We start from the raw sequence: 16,071 nt of genomic DNA on the forward strand, positions 1-16,071 counted from the left end.
ATAATAATTGACGACGATACACAACAAATAAATACGGACAAATTGCGAAACTTCTCCTTTTGGAAGTCGCTCTTCAGATCCCATCCCATCCCGTCCCATCCCGTCCCGTCCCGTGCCGTCTCATCCCACCGTGCTTACAACACAAATATCTGTATTCTCAAGTATTTGGAGTACGAGAAATGTTCTATGTGTCGTAGGTATGAATTAATCATTTCAAATTTTATTCAATTGTGGCTCAACGAGTTATTTTTATTTAATTTAATTTAATTTTCTACACAATCGATCTAAAAGTATATACTTTCTGATATAAAAGTAGTTTTTTAAATCAGTTTATAAATGCCAAAGATCTGAGGTAACAAACAAAAAAAAACTACAATCGAATCTAGAACTTCCTCCTCTCCACCGAAACTTTTAAAATCGATTGAGAAAAAATCTATGTATTTAAATACGTCCAATAATTAACTAGTACATATAGTACGTGTATAAACTCTGTTTACTTTGGGACAAAGTGGCATAGTGTGATATTCCCAGGTTTGCAAAATAAACACGTCAACATTAATATGTGGTAACCTTTTTTTTTATACCACTGAGGTGGCAAACATGCATACGGCCCACCTGATAGTAAATACTTACCGTAGCCTATGAACACCTGCAATACCAGAGGTATTACGCACGCGTTGCCGATCCTGAAGAATCCTCTTTACACCCCGTTTGAAGAACCCCAAGCTGTAGTCTCTTGGGAAAACCTCGGCAGGAAACTTATTCCATAGCCTGAGTGTTCGTGGGAGAAAACATTTTTGAAACCGCGTTGTACGCGACGTGTTGTACATGATCATTAAGATTACCTTATAATGTAATTTCTCCCATATACTGAGTAATAAATTTGCAATATGGCAACCCTATTTATACACACATAGATAAAACGGTTGACCCATTTTTGTCTCAACATGTGTATGGTAACACTATCTATATAATCTAAGGCGTTAACCATATATTCATCTCGACAGGGGTACGAGTGGCATTGACATCGATCTAAGGAGAGTGGACATCGATCAGTGTCCTTTGAAACCTGGCTCCACACAGCTCAACATATTTGCAGGGACAGATAAATGCAAGAAGAAAACAACTGAGGTATATTATTTTACATTCCTACAAATATCATAATTTATTTATTTAAATTTTAATGCATACTATAAATGTACCTACTGTACCAGTTAGCTTTTGGCCAAACAGCGAAATCAGTAGGCGGTGCACTTATGAATTAAAATCTTCAGGAACAAACTGTGTAAACTGCATCCAATTTGGTGCAGTAGATTTTTGTGCCAGGCCAGAACGAACATACAGACAGACAGACAAAACTTCTAACAATTATTGTTTTGGCATCTTTTGGTTTTAAGACCTTTTATATTATTTTTTCCTAAATAACTCCCAATTGCAGGCATACTCTAGTTCAAATTTTATTATATTAATAAGATATTTAATTGAATTTATTTGTTACGGTTTAAATGCTCATAATTATTGTCATGAATGAATGAATGAATACTTTAATACTTTATTTGCATTATACAATATAGGGAATAAGCAAGGCAATAAATGTAACAATACAGTTGTATAAGTACAGTAAGGCGGTGTTAATGCTGAAAGCAATATCTTCAAGACAACCTTAGGGTAAAGGACTAATTGTTGTACATACAAGTAGGTATGATAGTATTGTATAACTTAACAAGTTTAAAATAATAGCGTAGAACGTTAAGGAACATAATTACAAGTACCTATTATCGAATTTAAAAAATAAATTATTATAGACAATTTAAAAAACGTACACATATAAGTTAAATTTGTACCTATTTCTCGAAAAAACCTATATATTAATTATAGGCACAAGAAAAATAAATTAACATAAAATAAATACTTATATAAATAGACAAATGTCACTTTATCAAATGAAAAACCAATCAGGAAGAAGATAATTTTTCACTTGTTGCTTGAAAGCTTTAATAGATTTTACACGTCTATTTTACAATAGCTCCGTCGCCCATGATTACCAACATTGCAACACACAAGGGATTGCAGGTATGTCGGCCATTTAAAAAGAAATATGCTCTTTTCTTGAAGGTTATGTTGTCGTATCGGTTCGGAAATACTGCTGCTGGAAGTTGATTCCAAAGTGTGGTTGTGCGTGGAAGAAAGTGCCTTGAAAAACGCACGGTGGAGATCAATTTAATATAACTAAAGTAATACTGTTATCTATCTAGATTGGAGAGCGTTCGGAAAACTATACCACATTTTCTCATCTAAAATACCTCAAAATTTGAAGACGAAGGCCTTTAACTAGTGTGTTTGCCAATGATGACTTATTTATTTTTTATTTATTTATTTATTTAACTCTTTATTGCACCATAAATAAAAATATACAATGACAAGTGAATAATTCAAATGAAATACAGTAACATAAATACAGATTGAAATATACACATAAAGGTACAAAAGGCGGTCTTATCGCTAGGGCAATCTCTTACAGACAACCTTTAGTTAAGGGAGAACAGATAGAAAAGGGCAGGTGGCGCAAGAGTGAATCAACAATTTTCGTGCACAAAATACAAAAACATGTAATGCACAAAAATATCAAATACATATAATTTATTAAACTACTTACTATAACAATATATATATATATATATACATACATACACATACACATACATATATATATACATACATATACACATATAACATACATACAAAATACATAAACATACACATATAAATACATACATAGCACACACAAGGAAATATGACAAATCTAGTCCAAAAATTACAAAGGAGTGGAAAAGAGTAACTACAGTGAAAGAAAATGTGATTTGACTTGTCCTTTAAACGAAGCCAAGGATTGCGCACTCTGTATAGACGGTGGCAGCGAGTTCCATAGGCGCACTGCCTGAACGGAAAAGGATTTGGTGTAGTACACGGAGGTATGTGCTGGGGTTTTTAAACGGAGACTATTTGAGGTACGCGAAGCGTGACTCTGAACTTCACCGAGAAATATAAATCGCTCTTTAAGATAGTGAGGTGTAAGAGGATTGAATAGAATGGAATAAAGAAGAGATAATATATGCCAATCTCGGCGTCGACGTATTGGGAGCCACTTGAGCTGAGTGCGAAAATTAGAGATGTGGTCGTATTTACGAAGTCCAAATATAAATCTAATACACAGGTTTTGGAGACGCTCAAGTTTATTAAGTTGGTCTTCGGTGAGATCAATGTAGCAGGTATCAGCATAGTCAAGGACAGGAAGGACAAGGGAGTGAGCAAGCGCAACTCTAGTGGCCATAGGTAAAAAATTACGTAATCTTCTGAGTGAGCCCACAATCGCAAAGACCCTCCTACTAAACTCTGTTATTTGGGTGCTCCAGGATAGCGTTCTGTCAAGATATATTCCGAGATCCTTTACAAAATCTTTATAGTCCACAGATATCCCGTCGAACATTATATTAGGCAGATTTTCCCAGCAAATTCTTGAAATATAGTTGGGGCTCCCGATAATAATAGCCTGCGTTTTATTAGGGTTTACAGTTAATCCAAATGATTTACACCAGCTCGAAATGTGTGCCAGATCTTTGTTTATTGAATATATCGCAGAGTCTAACTCATGAAATGGAGCGTGTGAGTAAATTTGAAGATCATCTGCATAAAGGTGGTAGGAAGAGCGAAGTTGAATAGTGATGGTGGTAATAAATAACGAAAAAAGTAAAGGAGATAAGACGCCACCCTGAGGTACACCAGCTAGCGTGCGACACCATGATGAAGAGCTATCTTCAGTACGAATGCGTTGCTGGCGCCCATTCAGGTAACTTTGAAACCACTCGATTACGGCTGGAGATATGTTGAGAGAACGCAATCTTCCTAATAATATATCAAAATCGACAGTATTAAAAGCATTACTTAGGTCTAACAATGTTAAAACCGTAAGCTGTGAGTTTTCCATACCATGACGGATATCGTCGGTGATTTTGACAAGAGCAGTAGTCGTACTATGACCGGCACGGAAACCTGATTGGAAGGGATTAAAAAGATCATTCTTGGATAGGAATTCATTTAGTTGTTGATGGACAAGAAAATGGTAACCGTCGCCTATAGACATGAGCAGTGCCATGGACATAATAGAGTATACTGTTTCGTCCATAATACCCCCCATGCGTTGCCATTCCTGAGGACTCAGGTGTTATTCCTCCGCTAATCTTAAGACGGAGACGACCATTGGCCGAAAAGAAGTGCTCCAAAACCCTGGACGCAAGGATTGTCGCCATGCAGAGACACCGAGATACCTACTGGTGGATACTACGTCACAGCAAAAGGTCACACCTCGTCTCTCTTAACGTACATATTTGATATTCTGTACCAGACCGCAGTACGTTCATTAGGAATCTAATATTGGTTCCCCGCGCGTACAACCTTTCTTTTGTATTAATATTGTTTTGAATATCCAATTCTTGTCTATCAAATCTTAATGGAGTCGAATAATATCAAATCGCCCGAAAACACAATGAATTATTGTAACAAACATATTTGTAAATCGTCCGCCTATTTGTATATCATTTGGCAAAAATACAGAGAACAATGTACTCGTATGTACGATAGACTTGGTACATGGATATAAATGTAAACAGATGTCGCGACTACATGTAATATCAATTGTGTGTCAATTTTATATCCTAAAATGTCAATAAAACTTACTTTACTTTTACTTTAATACTTTATTGTACACATTAGTTATAAAAATATGACAGAGGTAATCAGAAGTACAAAGACGAGCTTAACTCTGAGTTTTCTTCCAGCAAACCCAAAGTAGAAAGGAGCATCAATGTGAGCGAATATGTACAATTGTGTACAATTTTTAAACAGACAAAATTAAGTTAACTTATTTATTTATTGCACAATAAAACTTTGTACAAGTGGCGAGCTTATTGCCATATGGCATTCTCTACCAGCTAACCGTTAGGTAAGAACAGAAAGCGTATGAAGGGCAGATGTGGTAAAAGATATGTAACATAATGATAGTAACATACTGAAATAATTTTACATAATAATACATTTTAATAATAGTTTTATGTATTATATTAAGTTGTTATTACTTGTAAGTAGATATGAGTAAAATAAATTTAAAATTTTCACCAGAGAGAGACTTTGTACAAAAGTCGATTGCTTGGGTACCTCCGTCCCATTCGTGTTTCAACCGTAAAGCAGTTGTGTTTGCACGGCTGTGTTTCGGTTTGAAGGGTGGGATATAGCGTGAATTTACTGGGTACAGAGGAATAACACCTGAGTCCTCAGGAATGGCAACATATGGAGGGTATCATGGGCGAAACAGTATACTCTGTTATGTCCATGGTACTGCTCATGTCTATAGGCGACGGTTACCACTTTCTATCAGGTGGCCCATCAGCTTGTTTGCCATTCTAAGTTGTATAAAAAAAAAACTTGCGTCATCTGTCCGTATCTATATCTGTGAGTGAGGGCCATGAATAATGCGTTTTGCATAATATAATAGGGGAAGCGCTGGATGTCGTAATTTGCACCTGAGGAAAGGAAACCAAGGCGTAACGGATGTAACTACAGGAATATATTCATAGATGTTGAAATACCTTGTTTACAATTCTCATGTACAATTCTAATAAGTAAGTAGGTTTTGCTTGCAGTAACTTTTTTTGCCAACTTCCGAAGAAAGGAAGGCAATGTTTTACTTGTATTATGCGTGTTTGTTACATGGATATTTTTGTCGTATTTTAATTTTTTTTTCTTATTCTGTATAATTATTATTCGTTTTTTAAAAATGACGGCTTTACTTTTTTTATGTAACTTAGAATGGCAAACAAGGTAACAGTCCATCTGATGGAAAATAGTAACCGTCGCTTATAGACATGAGCAGTACCGTGGACATAACATATTTCGCCCATGATACCCCCGATGCGTTGCCATTTCTGAGGACTAAGGTGTTATTCCTCTGTACCTTGTATATCTTGTAAATTCAACTGCTTCACGGTAGAAACACGAATAAGACAGAGGTATCCAAGCAAACGACTTTTGTACAAAGTCTCCCTCTGGTGTAGATGACTTTAGTTTTCAAAATCATTATAATTAATCAATAAAATGCTCTCATTTTACAAAATCAAAGGCATTAAAAATATATTTTATTATTATTCTTTAAATTTTTACAAAATTCACATCTCCCCTCTTAAGGAGATGGCAACTAACCCCCGGCAGAAGCACAGTCGGCCGGGGTTCAGGGCCCCAGGGAGAGAATCCGGCGTATAATGCAGGCATCTAAGAGCACCGCTTTCTGCATCTTTCCCGGGAGTGAGCCGCCTCGGAATCCCAACCGTCTGAGATGTTGTTCCAGACTGGTTGGAATAAGACCGTTCACCGACAAAACGATTGGAATGATTTCGGTGGATGTCACCCCCCCACATTTCGGTCACCTCGTGAGCCAGGTCGAGATATTTTCTATTTTTCTCTTTTTTATTATTATTATTGTTCCATAATAATAATCTTAATCATCATCATCATCATATTATACTAGCTATTAACTGTTCACTGTTGAACATAGGCCTCCCCCATAAGAGGTACGCTTGGCAGGTGGGTTGGCAACCGCAGTCAGCCTTTGCTGATGTTTCAAGAGGGACGCTGCTGCTCATCCTCCAATCATTAAGTTCCCTTAATCGCCTCTTACAACACCCATGGGAAGGGGAGGGGTAGCCTATTCTATGCTTGGACCACACGGCGTTGGTTACCATATCAATCATAGTATATTCTATAAAGTATCATAAATATTTACGAAAGGAAGGGGCGACTTATTACATACTGCAAATTAATTAGTAATTAAACTAAAACCCTCTTAACACAGTTTGAGATGAATGATTAAAAAAAAAAATTCAGTAATTATTTCTTGTAGATTTTTGGAGATACAATATAGAACATACACTCCCAAATTCCAAAAGAATCGAGCACTTTCTCCTTTCGAATGTCTTTAAAAAAATCTAGTTTTTAATTTCACTTAAAAACTTAATATGCTTAGGAAGTAACATATTTATATTGTACGATATATGTACATTGTATAGTATATAATAATATAATTTGGATCATATATTAAAATATGAAAATTCATATAAATTTTCCACGAATCATGGCAAAAATCCACTCAATTTTTGAATATAGCAATAATATAGATAGAATAGAACGCAATACTACGATAAATTAATGGTATTATATGTACCAGAGGGAGACTTTGTACAAAAGTCGATCGCTTTGGTACCTCTGTCCCATTCGTGTTTCTACTGTAAAGCAGTTGTGTTTGCATGGCTGTGTTTCGGTTTGAAGGGTGGGATATGGCGTGAATTTACTGGGTACAGAGGAATAACATCTAAGTCCTCAGGAATGGCAACGCATGGGGGGTATCATGGGCGAAACAGTATACTCTGTTATGTCCATGGTACTGCTCATGTCTATAGGCGACGGTTACCACTTTCTATCAGGTGGCCCATCAGCTTGTTTGCCATTCTAAGTTGTATAAAAAAAAAACTTGCGTCATCTGTCCGTATCTATATCTGTGAGTGAGGGCCATGAATAATGCGTTTTGCATAATATAATAGGGGAAGCGCTGGATGTCGTAATTTGCACCTGAGGAAAGGAAACCAAGGCGTAACGGATGTAACTACAGGAATATATTCATAGATGTTGAAATACCTTGTTTACAATTCTCATGTACAATTCTAATAAGTAAGTAGGTTTTGCTTGCAGTAACTTTTTTTGCCAACTTCCGAAGAAAGGAAGGCAATGTTTTACTTGTATTATGCGTGTTTGTTACATGGATATTTTTGTCGTATTTTAATTTTTTTTTCTTATTCTGTATAATTATTATTCGTTTTTTAAAAATGACGACTTTACTTTATTTATGTAACTTAGAATGGCAAACAAGGTAACAGTCCATCTGATGGAAAATAGTAACCGTCGCTTATAGACATGAGCAGTACCGTGGACATAACATATTTCGCCCATGATACCCCCGATGCGTTGCCATTTCTGAGGACTAAGGTGTTATTCCTCTGTACCTTGTATATCTTGTAAATTCAACTGCTTCACGGTAGAAACACGAATAAGACAGAGGTATCCAAGCAAACGACTTTTGTACAAAGTTTCCCTCTGGTGTAGATGACTTTAGTTTTCAAAATCATTATAATTAATCAATAAAATGCTCTCATTTTACAAAATCAAAGGCATTAAAAATATATTTTATTATTATTCTTTAAATTTTTACAAAATTCACATCTCCCCTCTTAAGGAGATGGCAACTAACCCCCGGCAGAAGCACAGTCGGCCGGGGTTCAGGGCCCCAGGGAGAGAATCCGGCGTATAATGCAGGCATCTAAGAGCACCGCTTTCTGCATCTTTCCCGGGAGTGAGCCGCCTCGGAATCCCAACCGTCTGAGATGTTGTTCCAGACTGGTTGGAATAAGACCGTTCACCGACAAAACGATTGGAATGATTTCGGTGGATGTCACCCCCCCACATTTCGGTCACCTCGTGAGCCAGGTCGAGATATTTTCTATTTTTCTCTTTTTTATTATTATTATTGTTCCATAATAATAATCTTAATCATCATCATCATCATATTATACTAGCTATTAACTGTTCACTGTTGAACATAGGCCTCACCCATAAGAGGTACGCTTGGCAGGTGGGTTGGCAACCGCAGTCAGCCTTTGCTGATGTTTCAAGAGGGACGCTGCTGCTCATCCTTCAATCATTAAGTTCCCTTAATCGCCTCTTACAACACCCATGGGAAGGGGAGCGGTAGCTTATTCTATGCTTGGACCACACGGCGTTGGTTACCATATCAATCATAGTATATTCTATAAAGTATCATAAATATTTACGAAAGGAAGGGGCGACTTATTACATACTGCAAATTAATTAGTAATTAAACTAAAACCCTCTTAACACAGTTTGAGATGAATGATTTCAAAAAAAAAAATTCAGTAATTATTTCTTGTAGATTTTTGAAGATACAATATAGAACATATACTCCCAAATTCCAAAAGAATCAAGCACTTTCTCCTTTCGAATGTCACTCGAAAAAATCTAGTCGTCTTGCAAATTTTTCCCTCCTGATTTCACTTAAAAACTTAATATGCTTAGGAAGTAACATATTTATATTGTACGATATATGTACATTGTATAGTATATAATAATATAATTTGGATCATATATTAAATTATGAAAATTCATATAAATTTTCCACGAATCATGGCAAAAATCCACTCAATTTTTGAATATAGCAATAATATAGATAGAATAGAACGCATTGTTACGATAAATTAATGGTATTATATTTACCAGAGGGAGACTTTGTACAAAAGTCGATCGCTTTGGTACCTCTGTCCCATTCGTGTTTCTACTGTAAAGCAGTTGTGTTTGCATGGCTGTATTTCGGTTTGAAGAGTGGGATATGGCGTGAATTTACAGGGTACAGAGGAATAACATCTGAGTCCTCAGGAATGGCAACGCATGGGGGGTATCATGGGCGTAACAATATACTCTGTTATGTCCATGGTACTGCTCATGTCTATAGGCGACGGTTACCACTTTTCATCAGGTGAGCCGTCAGCTTGTTTGCCATTCTAAGTTGTATAAAAAAAAAGTATATCACTTTATTAATATCGATAAATTGTAAAATTTTAGATCGACTAAGCTTGCATTAATTCACATATTGGGCGCTTGTGGTGAGTTGACGTTATTCAAATAATTGGGACTATTTGAATAATCTCGCCACGAGCGTCCAATGTGGTTGATAATTTTATGTATTTATTATTTATTTAATCGTTATTGCACAATAAAAGTTTGTACAAATGGCGAGCTTAATGCCATATGGCATTCTCTACTAGCTAACCATTAGGTAAAAACAGAAAGCGTATGAAGGGCAGATGTGGTGAAAAATATGTAGCATAATTATAGTAACATACTGTGTATATATATAGATATGACTAAAGCTTTTGACTGTTTAGATCATAATATAGCATTAAACAAATTATATAAATACGGAATAAGAGGAAATGCACATAGTTGGCTAAAAAGCTATTTACAAGATTGCAAACAATGTACCGAGACGTTTAAAATTATTAATGGCTATAAAAAAATCTATAGATCTATCCCAAAATTAAATAAAGTAGGAATTCCTCAAGGAAGCATTCTTGGACCATATATTTTTTTACTTATATAAATGATTTGCCTAATATAATCACACATAAATGTATACTATATGCTGACGATACAACTATATTAATAAAATGTAAAAATAAAGATGACTTAGAAACACAAATTAATGACACATTACAAAATGTTATAAAATGGTTAACAGAAAATAATTTAAAAGTTAATTTAAATAAAACCAAAATAATACATTTTGGCACACATCATTCAAAATCTGTAAAAATAAATATAAATTACCAAAATCAATCAGTGGAATTAGTGGATAGTACCAGATTCTTAGGCATAATTATAGATAGAAATTGTAACTGGAAGGCCCATATAGAGGCCTTGTGTAACAATCTCCATAGATTCGTGCATGCGATACGAAAATTAAGATTGTCAGTATCAGAACAGGCTGCACTGAGTGCTTATCATGGATACGTATCCTCCATACTTTCATATGGATTACTAATATGGGGAAACTCTGCAGAAATTTCCAGAGCATTTTTTGTGCAAAAGAGGTGTGTTAAAGCTATATGTGGTGCAAAAATTAGAGAAAGTTGTCGCCCTCTTTTTAAGAAATTAAATATTCTTCCACTACCATGTATGTACATTAGAGATTTGTGTATATTTGTAAGGGAACATGCTGGCTTTTTCAAAAGAATATCGGATTCGAGAACACGTACAACTAGACCAAACGACAAATTATATGTACCAAAGTGCAGGTTAGATTTACATAAAAGAAACGCATACTGTATGGCTATTAAAGTTTACAACCATCTACCAAATAACATTAGAGAAGTAACAGCTCATACAGTGTTTAAACGTAAACTTAAAAATTGGCTGTTATGTAACGGGTTTTATACCATTAATGAATATTTCGCTAAAAAAACAAATGCATTTCACAACCTACACTAGAGATACAGTTGTTAAAATATTTTATTAATTTGGACAACTATTGTATAGGCTTTTATTTTTTCTGTTTACTATAATAAATAATAATAATATATTGCATGACTAAGGAAAGGAAATATAATGTAGAATATATATATAAATTTCTTATATTGTTAAAAATTTGCACGCCGACATAGAGGCAGAATGTACACGGAAAATATAAACCTCTATCATCTAAAATTACCTGCATTCTAGCAAAATAAATTCATTTCATTTCATTACTGTGTATATATATATATATATATATATACATAAAAATTGTGCTAAACATTATGAGATATAGTAATTATTGAGTAACCTGTAACTAAAAAGTAGTAGAAAGCAAGATCTAGTTACAATCAATTATAAAAATTACATTAATAAATCGATTGTATTAATGGTTATTCAAAGATTATTGGACAACGATTCACCTGTAATCGTTGTTCAATAATTTTTTTTAAGCTGTATTTCTCAAAAATAGCAACGCTTGAGCATAAGTATCATGGGGGTACGATATATTCTGTTATGTCCATGATACTGCTTATGTCTATAGGCGACGACTACCATTTTCTATCAGATATACTGTCAGCTTGTTTGCCATTCTAAGTTGCATAAAAAATCCACTGCGATATTCCTTTATACCTGTTTATTGCTTATTACATAGTACAATTCAAAAAGGTCGTCCCTGATCTGATCATCCAAATACAGCAAAGAGGCTCAGAAAATCTATATAAGGTACAAATCTGGCTTGTTTGTCACGCTTAAATATCCCAAGAATAATACGGAAAAAGGGAAGGAGTTAATTTCACATCCGATGCCTTTTTAGATTAAGGATTTGGGATTTAACGATTTTCGAATTATACCGTTTTTTTTTCTTTTGTGGATAATTTGTTATATTTTTTTACATACATATAAATGTACTTGCAATAATTTGTAATAATTGTGAATTGTTTTAAGATATAAACAGTAATAAAAAATATTTATTTGTTTATAAATATATTTTATAATTAACTTTTTGCTCCTTACTTCGTACACATGAATTTCGGAAGTAGGAAAATTAATTGAACCCTTTCTATGAGTATATGGCATATCTTGATAAACCACCATACGTACCAGATTTTAAGTTAAGACCTTCAGAAATAATACTGTGAAAAAAGCATCGGTTTGATGCAGTAGTTTCTGCACGATACTGGAACAAATATATAGGTATCATCATCATCGTCATCATATCAGTCTTTAACTGTCTACTGCTGAACACAAGTCTCCCCCTTGAGGGGTTTCGCCATTAGTTGCCACGCTTGGCATGCAGATTGGCAACCTCAGTGAGACTTTAGAGATGTTTTAAGAAGAACGCAGCTGCCTATCCTTCGCTCTCACTTAATCGTCTCCTACGGTGAAATAAAATAGAAAGAAGTGGCCTATTCTACGCCGGGACCACACGGCTAATATATAGATATAAATTCCAAAAATGATTGTTTTGGCTTCCATTACTTTTATTAAAATAGTTTTTCTTAAATATCTCTCATATTGTAGTATAGATATTATCTACTTACAGATTTACTTCAATAGTAAGATATTTAATAGAATTAACAGAATTTTAATCATGCCTCCAATCAACTTGTTTATAATTATTCCTCTCCATCAAAAGGTTGCCTGGAAGAGATCGCTCTTAGCGATAAGGTCGTCCATTGTTTTTTCATTGTAATTATTTCTTGTAATTATTTATATTGTAATCTTTTGGAGGGAACAATAAAGAGTATCTATCTTTTTTTATATACAACTTAGAATGGCAAACAAGCTGACGGTCCACCTGATGGAAAGTAATAACCGTCGCCTATAGACATGAGTAGTACCGTGAACATAACAGAATATACTGTTTCACCCATGATACCCCCCATGCCTTGCCATTCGTGAGGACTCAAGTGTTATTTCTCTACTCGTATACCCTGTAAATTTACGCCATATCCCACCCTTCAAACTGAAACACAGCCATACAAATACAACTGCTTCACGGTTGAAACACGAATCGGACAGAGTATCTATTTATAATTTTGTGAGTTATTACAATTAGGGAAACTTGCGTATATTATTATTAATCTTTCAATTTGTATTCTATAAAACTATATTTAACTTCATACTTTTCTATTTACGAGTATCAACAATAATTATCATTTATGTAAAATAAATTCTCACAACCCATATTATTATGTTAATTTAATGTGATATTAAAAAAATAGGAATATGTAATGAAAAACTATGCCTTCTGTAGGAGTTGGTAGCTGAATAAATTACGCTTTACGTGTTCGCTGCAGCCGCTAGTAGCCCAAGGCACTTATAGCAATAAGTAAAGCCTTTGTACACACACTTTTATTACAAAAGCGATCCAATAAAGTTATGTCATTGCTTGGGATATTAAATATAAATGTTACGTAGAGAATTAAAGATATTACTATGCGATACTGTTCGAAATGCGGTCAGACAGTGGGAAAGGGATTAGTAATGGAAACTAGCAACTCCATTGCTGTGTAGGTCCCAACATATCCACTCCACTCCTTCCTTTCCTGAGAGTGTTGTAAGAGGCGACATCCGTTAACTGTCCACTGCTGGACATAAGCTTTCTCCATAAGAGAAGTTTTGCCAATAGTTGCCACGTTTGATAGGCCAATTGGTAATCACAGTTAAGCTTTTAGAGATGTTTTAAGAGGGACGCTAATGCCCATCCCTCGCCCTCTCTTAGTTGCCTCTTATGACACCCACGGGAAAGAAAGGGCTAGCCCATTCTGTGCCGGGACCGACACGGCGATCTAATAAATTTAATTCAAAATTAATATAAATTTATTTTATTATGATCGATTAAACAGTAGTTTCACGAAGTTTAAAGATATGGCGTCTCAGAATCGACGCCACATTCCGATAAACTGTCTGTTCTATTACCATATTCAATCACTGTTTTTCCCCAAACGTAATAAGGTTAGGAACTAATCCTGGTTATACCAATAAAGAGTGACAACAACAAGTTTTCCTAAGAAACATCAAATAGACAATTTAGTTGTTTTACGAGATTGCCGGAAGCGTCTATTGGGCGTTTATTTTATTTATCATACGTACAAAGTTTACTGTTTAGACCAAGGACAATGTCTATAGAGCTAATATTGGGATTTAAGTTCTAGTTTCGAGTATTAAGGGTAATATTTTTTATATACCACTGAGGTGACAAACAAGCGTACGACCCACCTGGTGGTAAACGGTCACCGTGACCTTTGAACGCAATACCAGGGGCATTACACGCACTTTGCTGACCCCAAGGAGACCTTATTATCCCTTTTTCAAAGAACTGCATTCTGTAGTGTTTCGGAAAAAACTCGATAGAGAGCTCATTCCATGACCCGAGTATTCGTGCAAGGAAACATCTCTGAAATCGCGCTGTACGCTACTTTCTAGGCTCTAAGATATGGGGATGAACTCTCTGCCGATGTTGAACTTTACGATGGTAGAAGATGGCCGTGGACATCATATTAAACAAGTTCTCTGGGCATATTCTCTGAGATTTATTTCTCTTCTGAGATTATATTTATTGATTATATTTCTTCCAAACCGGAACTCAATTCTTTGTGCTTCTAACCAGTTTGTACAGTGTCTGTATCAGAGAGACTCCTGCTTCAGAAGAAACACGATTTATTTGATCATAACAGGTTAGTCTAGGTCTCTTCTGTTACCCGCACCTATCTGCATTCGCATTGTATATTTATTTTGTTAGCCCTTCATCTAGCATTCTTTCTACATGCCCAAACTACCTCAGCATGCCAATACAAATTAATATATCTTTTATTAAATAAATAAAAGCAATAACACAAAGTAACTACGTATTTCTTTTATTCATAGATAAATCCTTGAAACTGAAAGTCCTCGTCCAGTAACAAATTTTTATAATGAGCAAATCCCTAGCACGTAAATCATTTTTTGCAAAGAACTATATAACGAAGGTTTTATTAAATCAAATATCGAGACTCTGTTTTCAAATTAACAATGCGACCTTATTTTTGAGATCTTTTTTCACTAATTGGACCCTAAAAAGGACAGGCTCTGACTACGTAATTGAAATTTCCTACAAAAGCTCCCGGGATTAAGGGAGAGGCTTTATATTCTTTTATATTTTAAAGTACTTTTTGCTAAGATATTATTATTCAAAGCTATACACGCAAACATCTAGGTATTGTGATGGACGAAATAATGAAGGCACCTAAGAATTTTGGCTTGTAGAATGTTGGCAGTTTTAAACATATAAACAACCACTCTGGAATCACCTTCCGGCAGCAGTATTTCCGAACCGATACGACATCATAACCTTAAAAAAAGAGCATATTCATATTTAAAAGGCTGGCATTATACCTGCGATGCTTCTGCTGTTGCGAGTGATTATGGGCGGCGGTAGTTGCTTACTATCAGGCGAAGCCTATGCTCGTTTGTCCCCTGTGTTGTGTAAAAAAAAACTCATAATAATAAATCTTTATTATAAACGAAAACATTGTATTATTGAAAAACGATAATATCCACAGAAGTATAAAACTGTGTCGCAAATACCAACGCCCTCCTCTTCATTGCTAGATTCCAAAACAAAACCAAGTAAGATGTATAGTTTAGTTACATTAAAGACAATTTTTTTAACAACTACAATAATTAAAAACAAATTGAAAATTCAAAGTAGCCTATATGTTAATTTAAAAAGTGTGTGTGTGTGTTTGTATATGTATGTGTTTGCATATTTGTGTGTGTGTGAATGTGTGTGTATATGTGTAAATTTGTGTATGGATATAAGTGTTAGAAAAGTTGTAAATTGATTCGAAAATTTTATATAATATCTATCATAAAAAAAGGATTAAAGGAATTTTAAACATT

General features: G+C 34.8%; 1 protein-coding gene across 1 annotated transcript in view; it reads left to right on the forward strand.

The window, feature by feature from the left end:
• LOC113516454 (probable G-protein coupled receptor 158) overlaps window positions 1–16,071 on the forward strand; it is a 197,688-nt gene that overhangs the window by 129,805 nt on the left and 51,812 nt on the right. Inside the window, exon 4 of the mRNA XM_031913302.2 lies at window positions 1,008–1,131. Coding sequence (XP_031769162.1) covers window positions 1,008–1,131 — 124 coding nt within the window. The remainder of the gene's footprint in view (window positions 1–1,007; window positions 1,132–16,071) is intronic.

This window comes from Galleria mellonella, unplaced genomic scaffold (assembly GCF_026898425.1).
Source record: "Galleria mellonella isolate WM207_F2 unplaced genomic scaffold, CSIRO_AGI_GalMel_v1 utg200, whole genome shotgun sequence".
Lineage (NCBI taxonomy): Eukaryota > Metazoa > Arthropoda > Insecta > Lepidoptera > Pyralidae > Galleria > Galleria mellonella.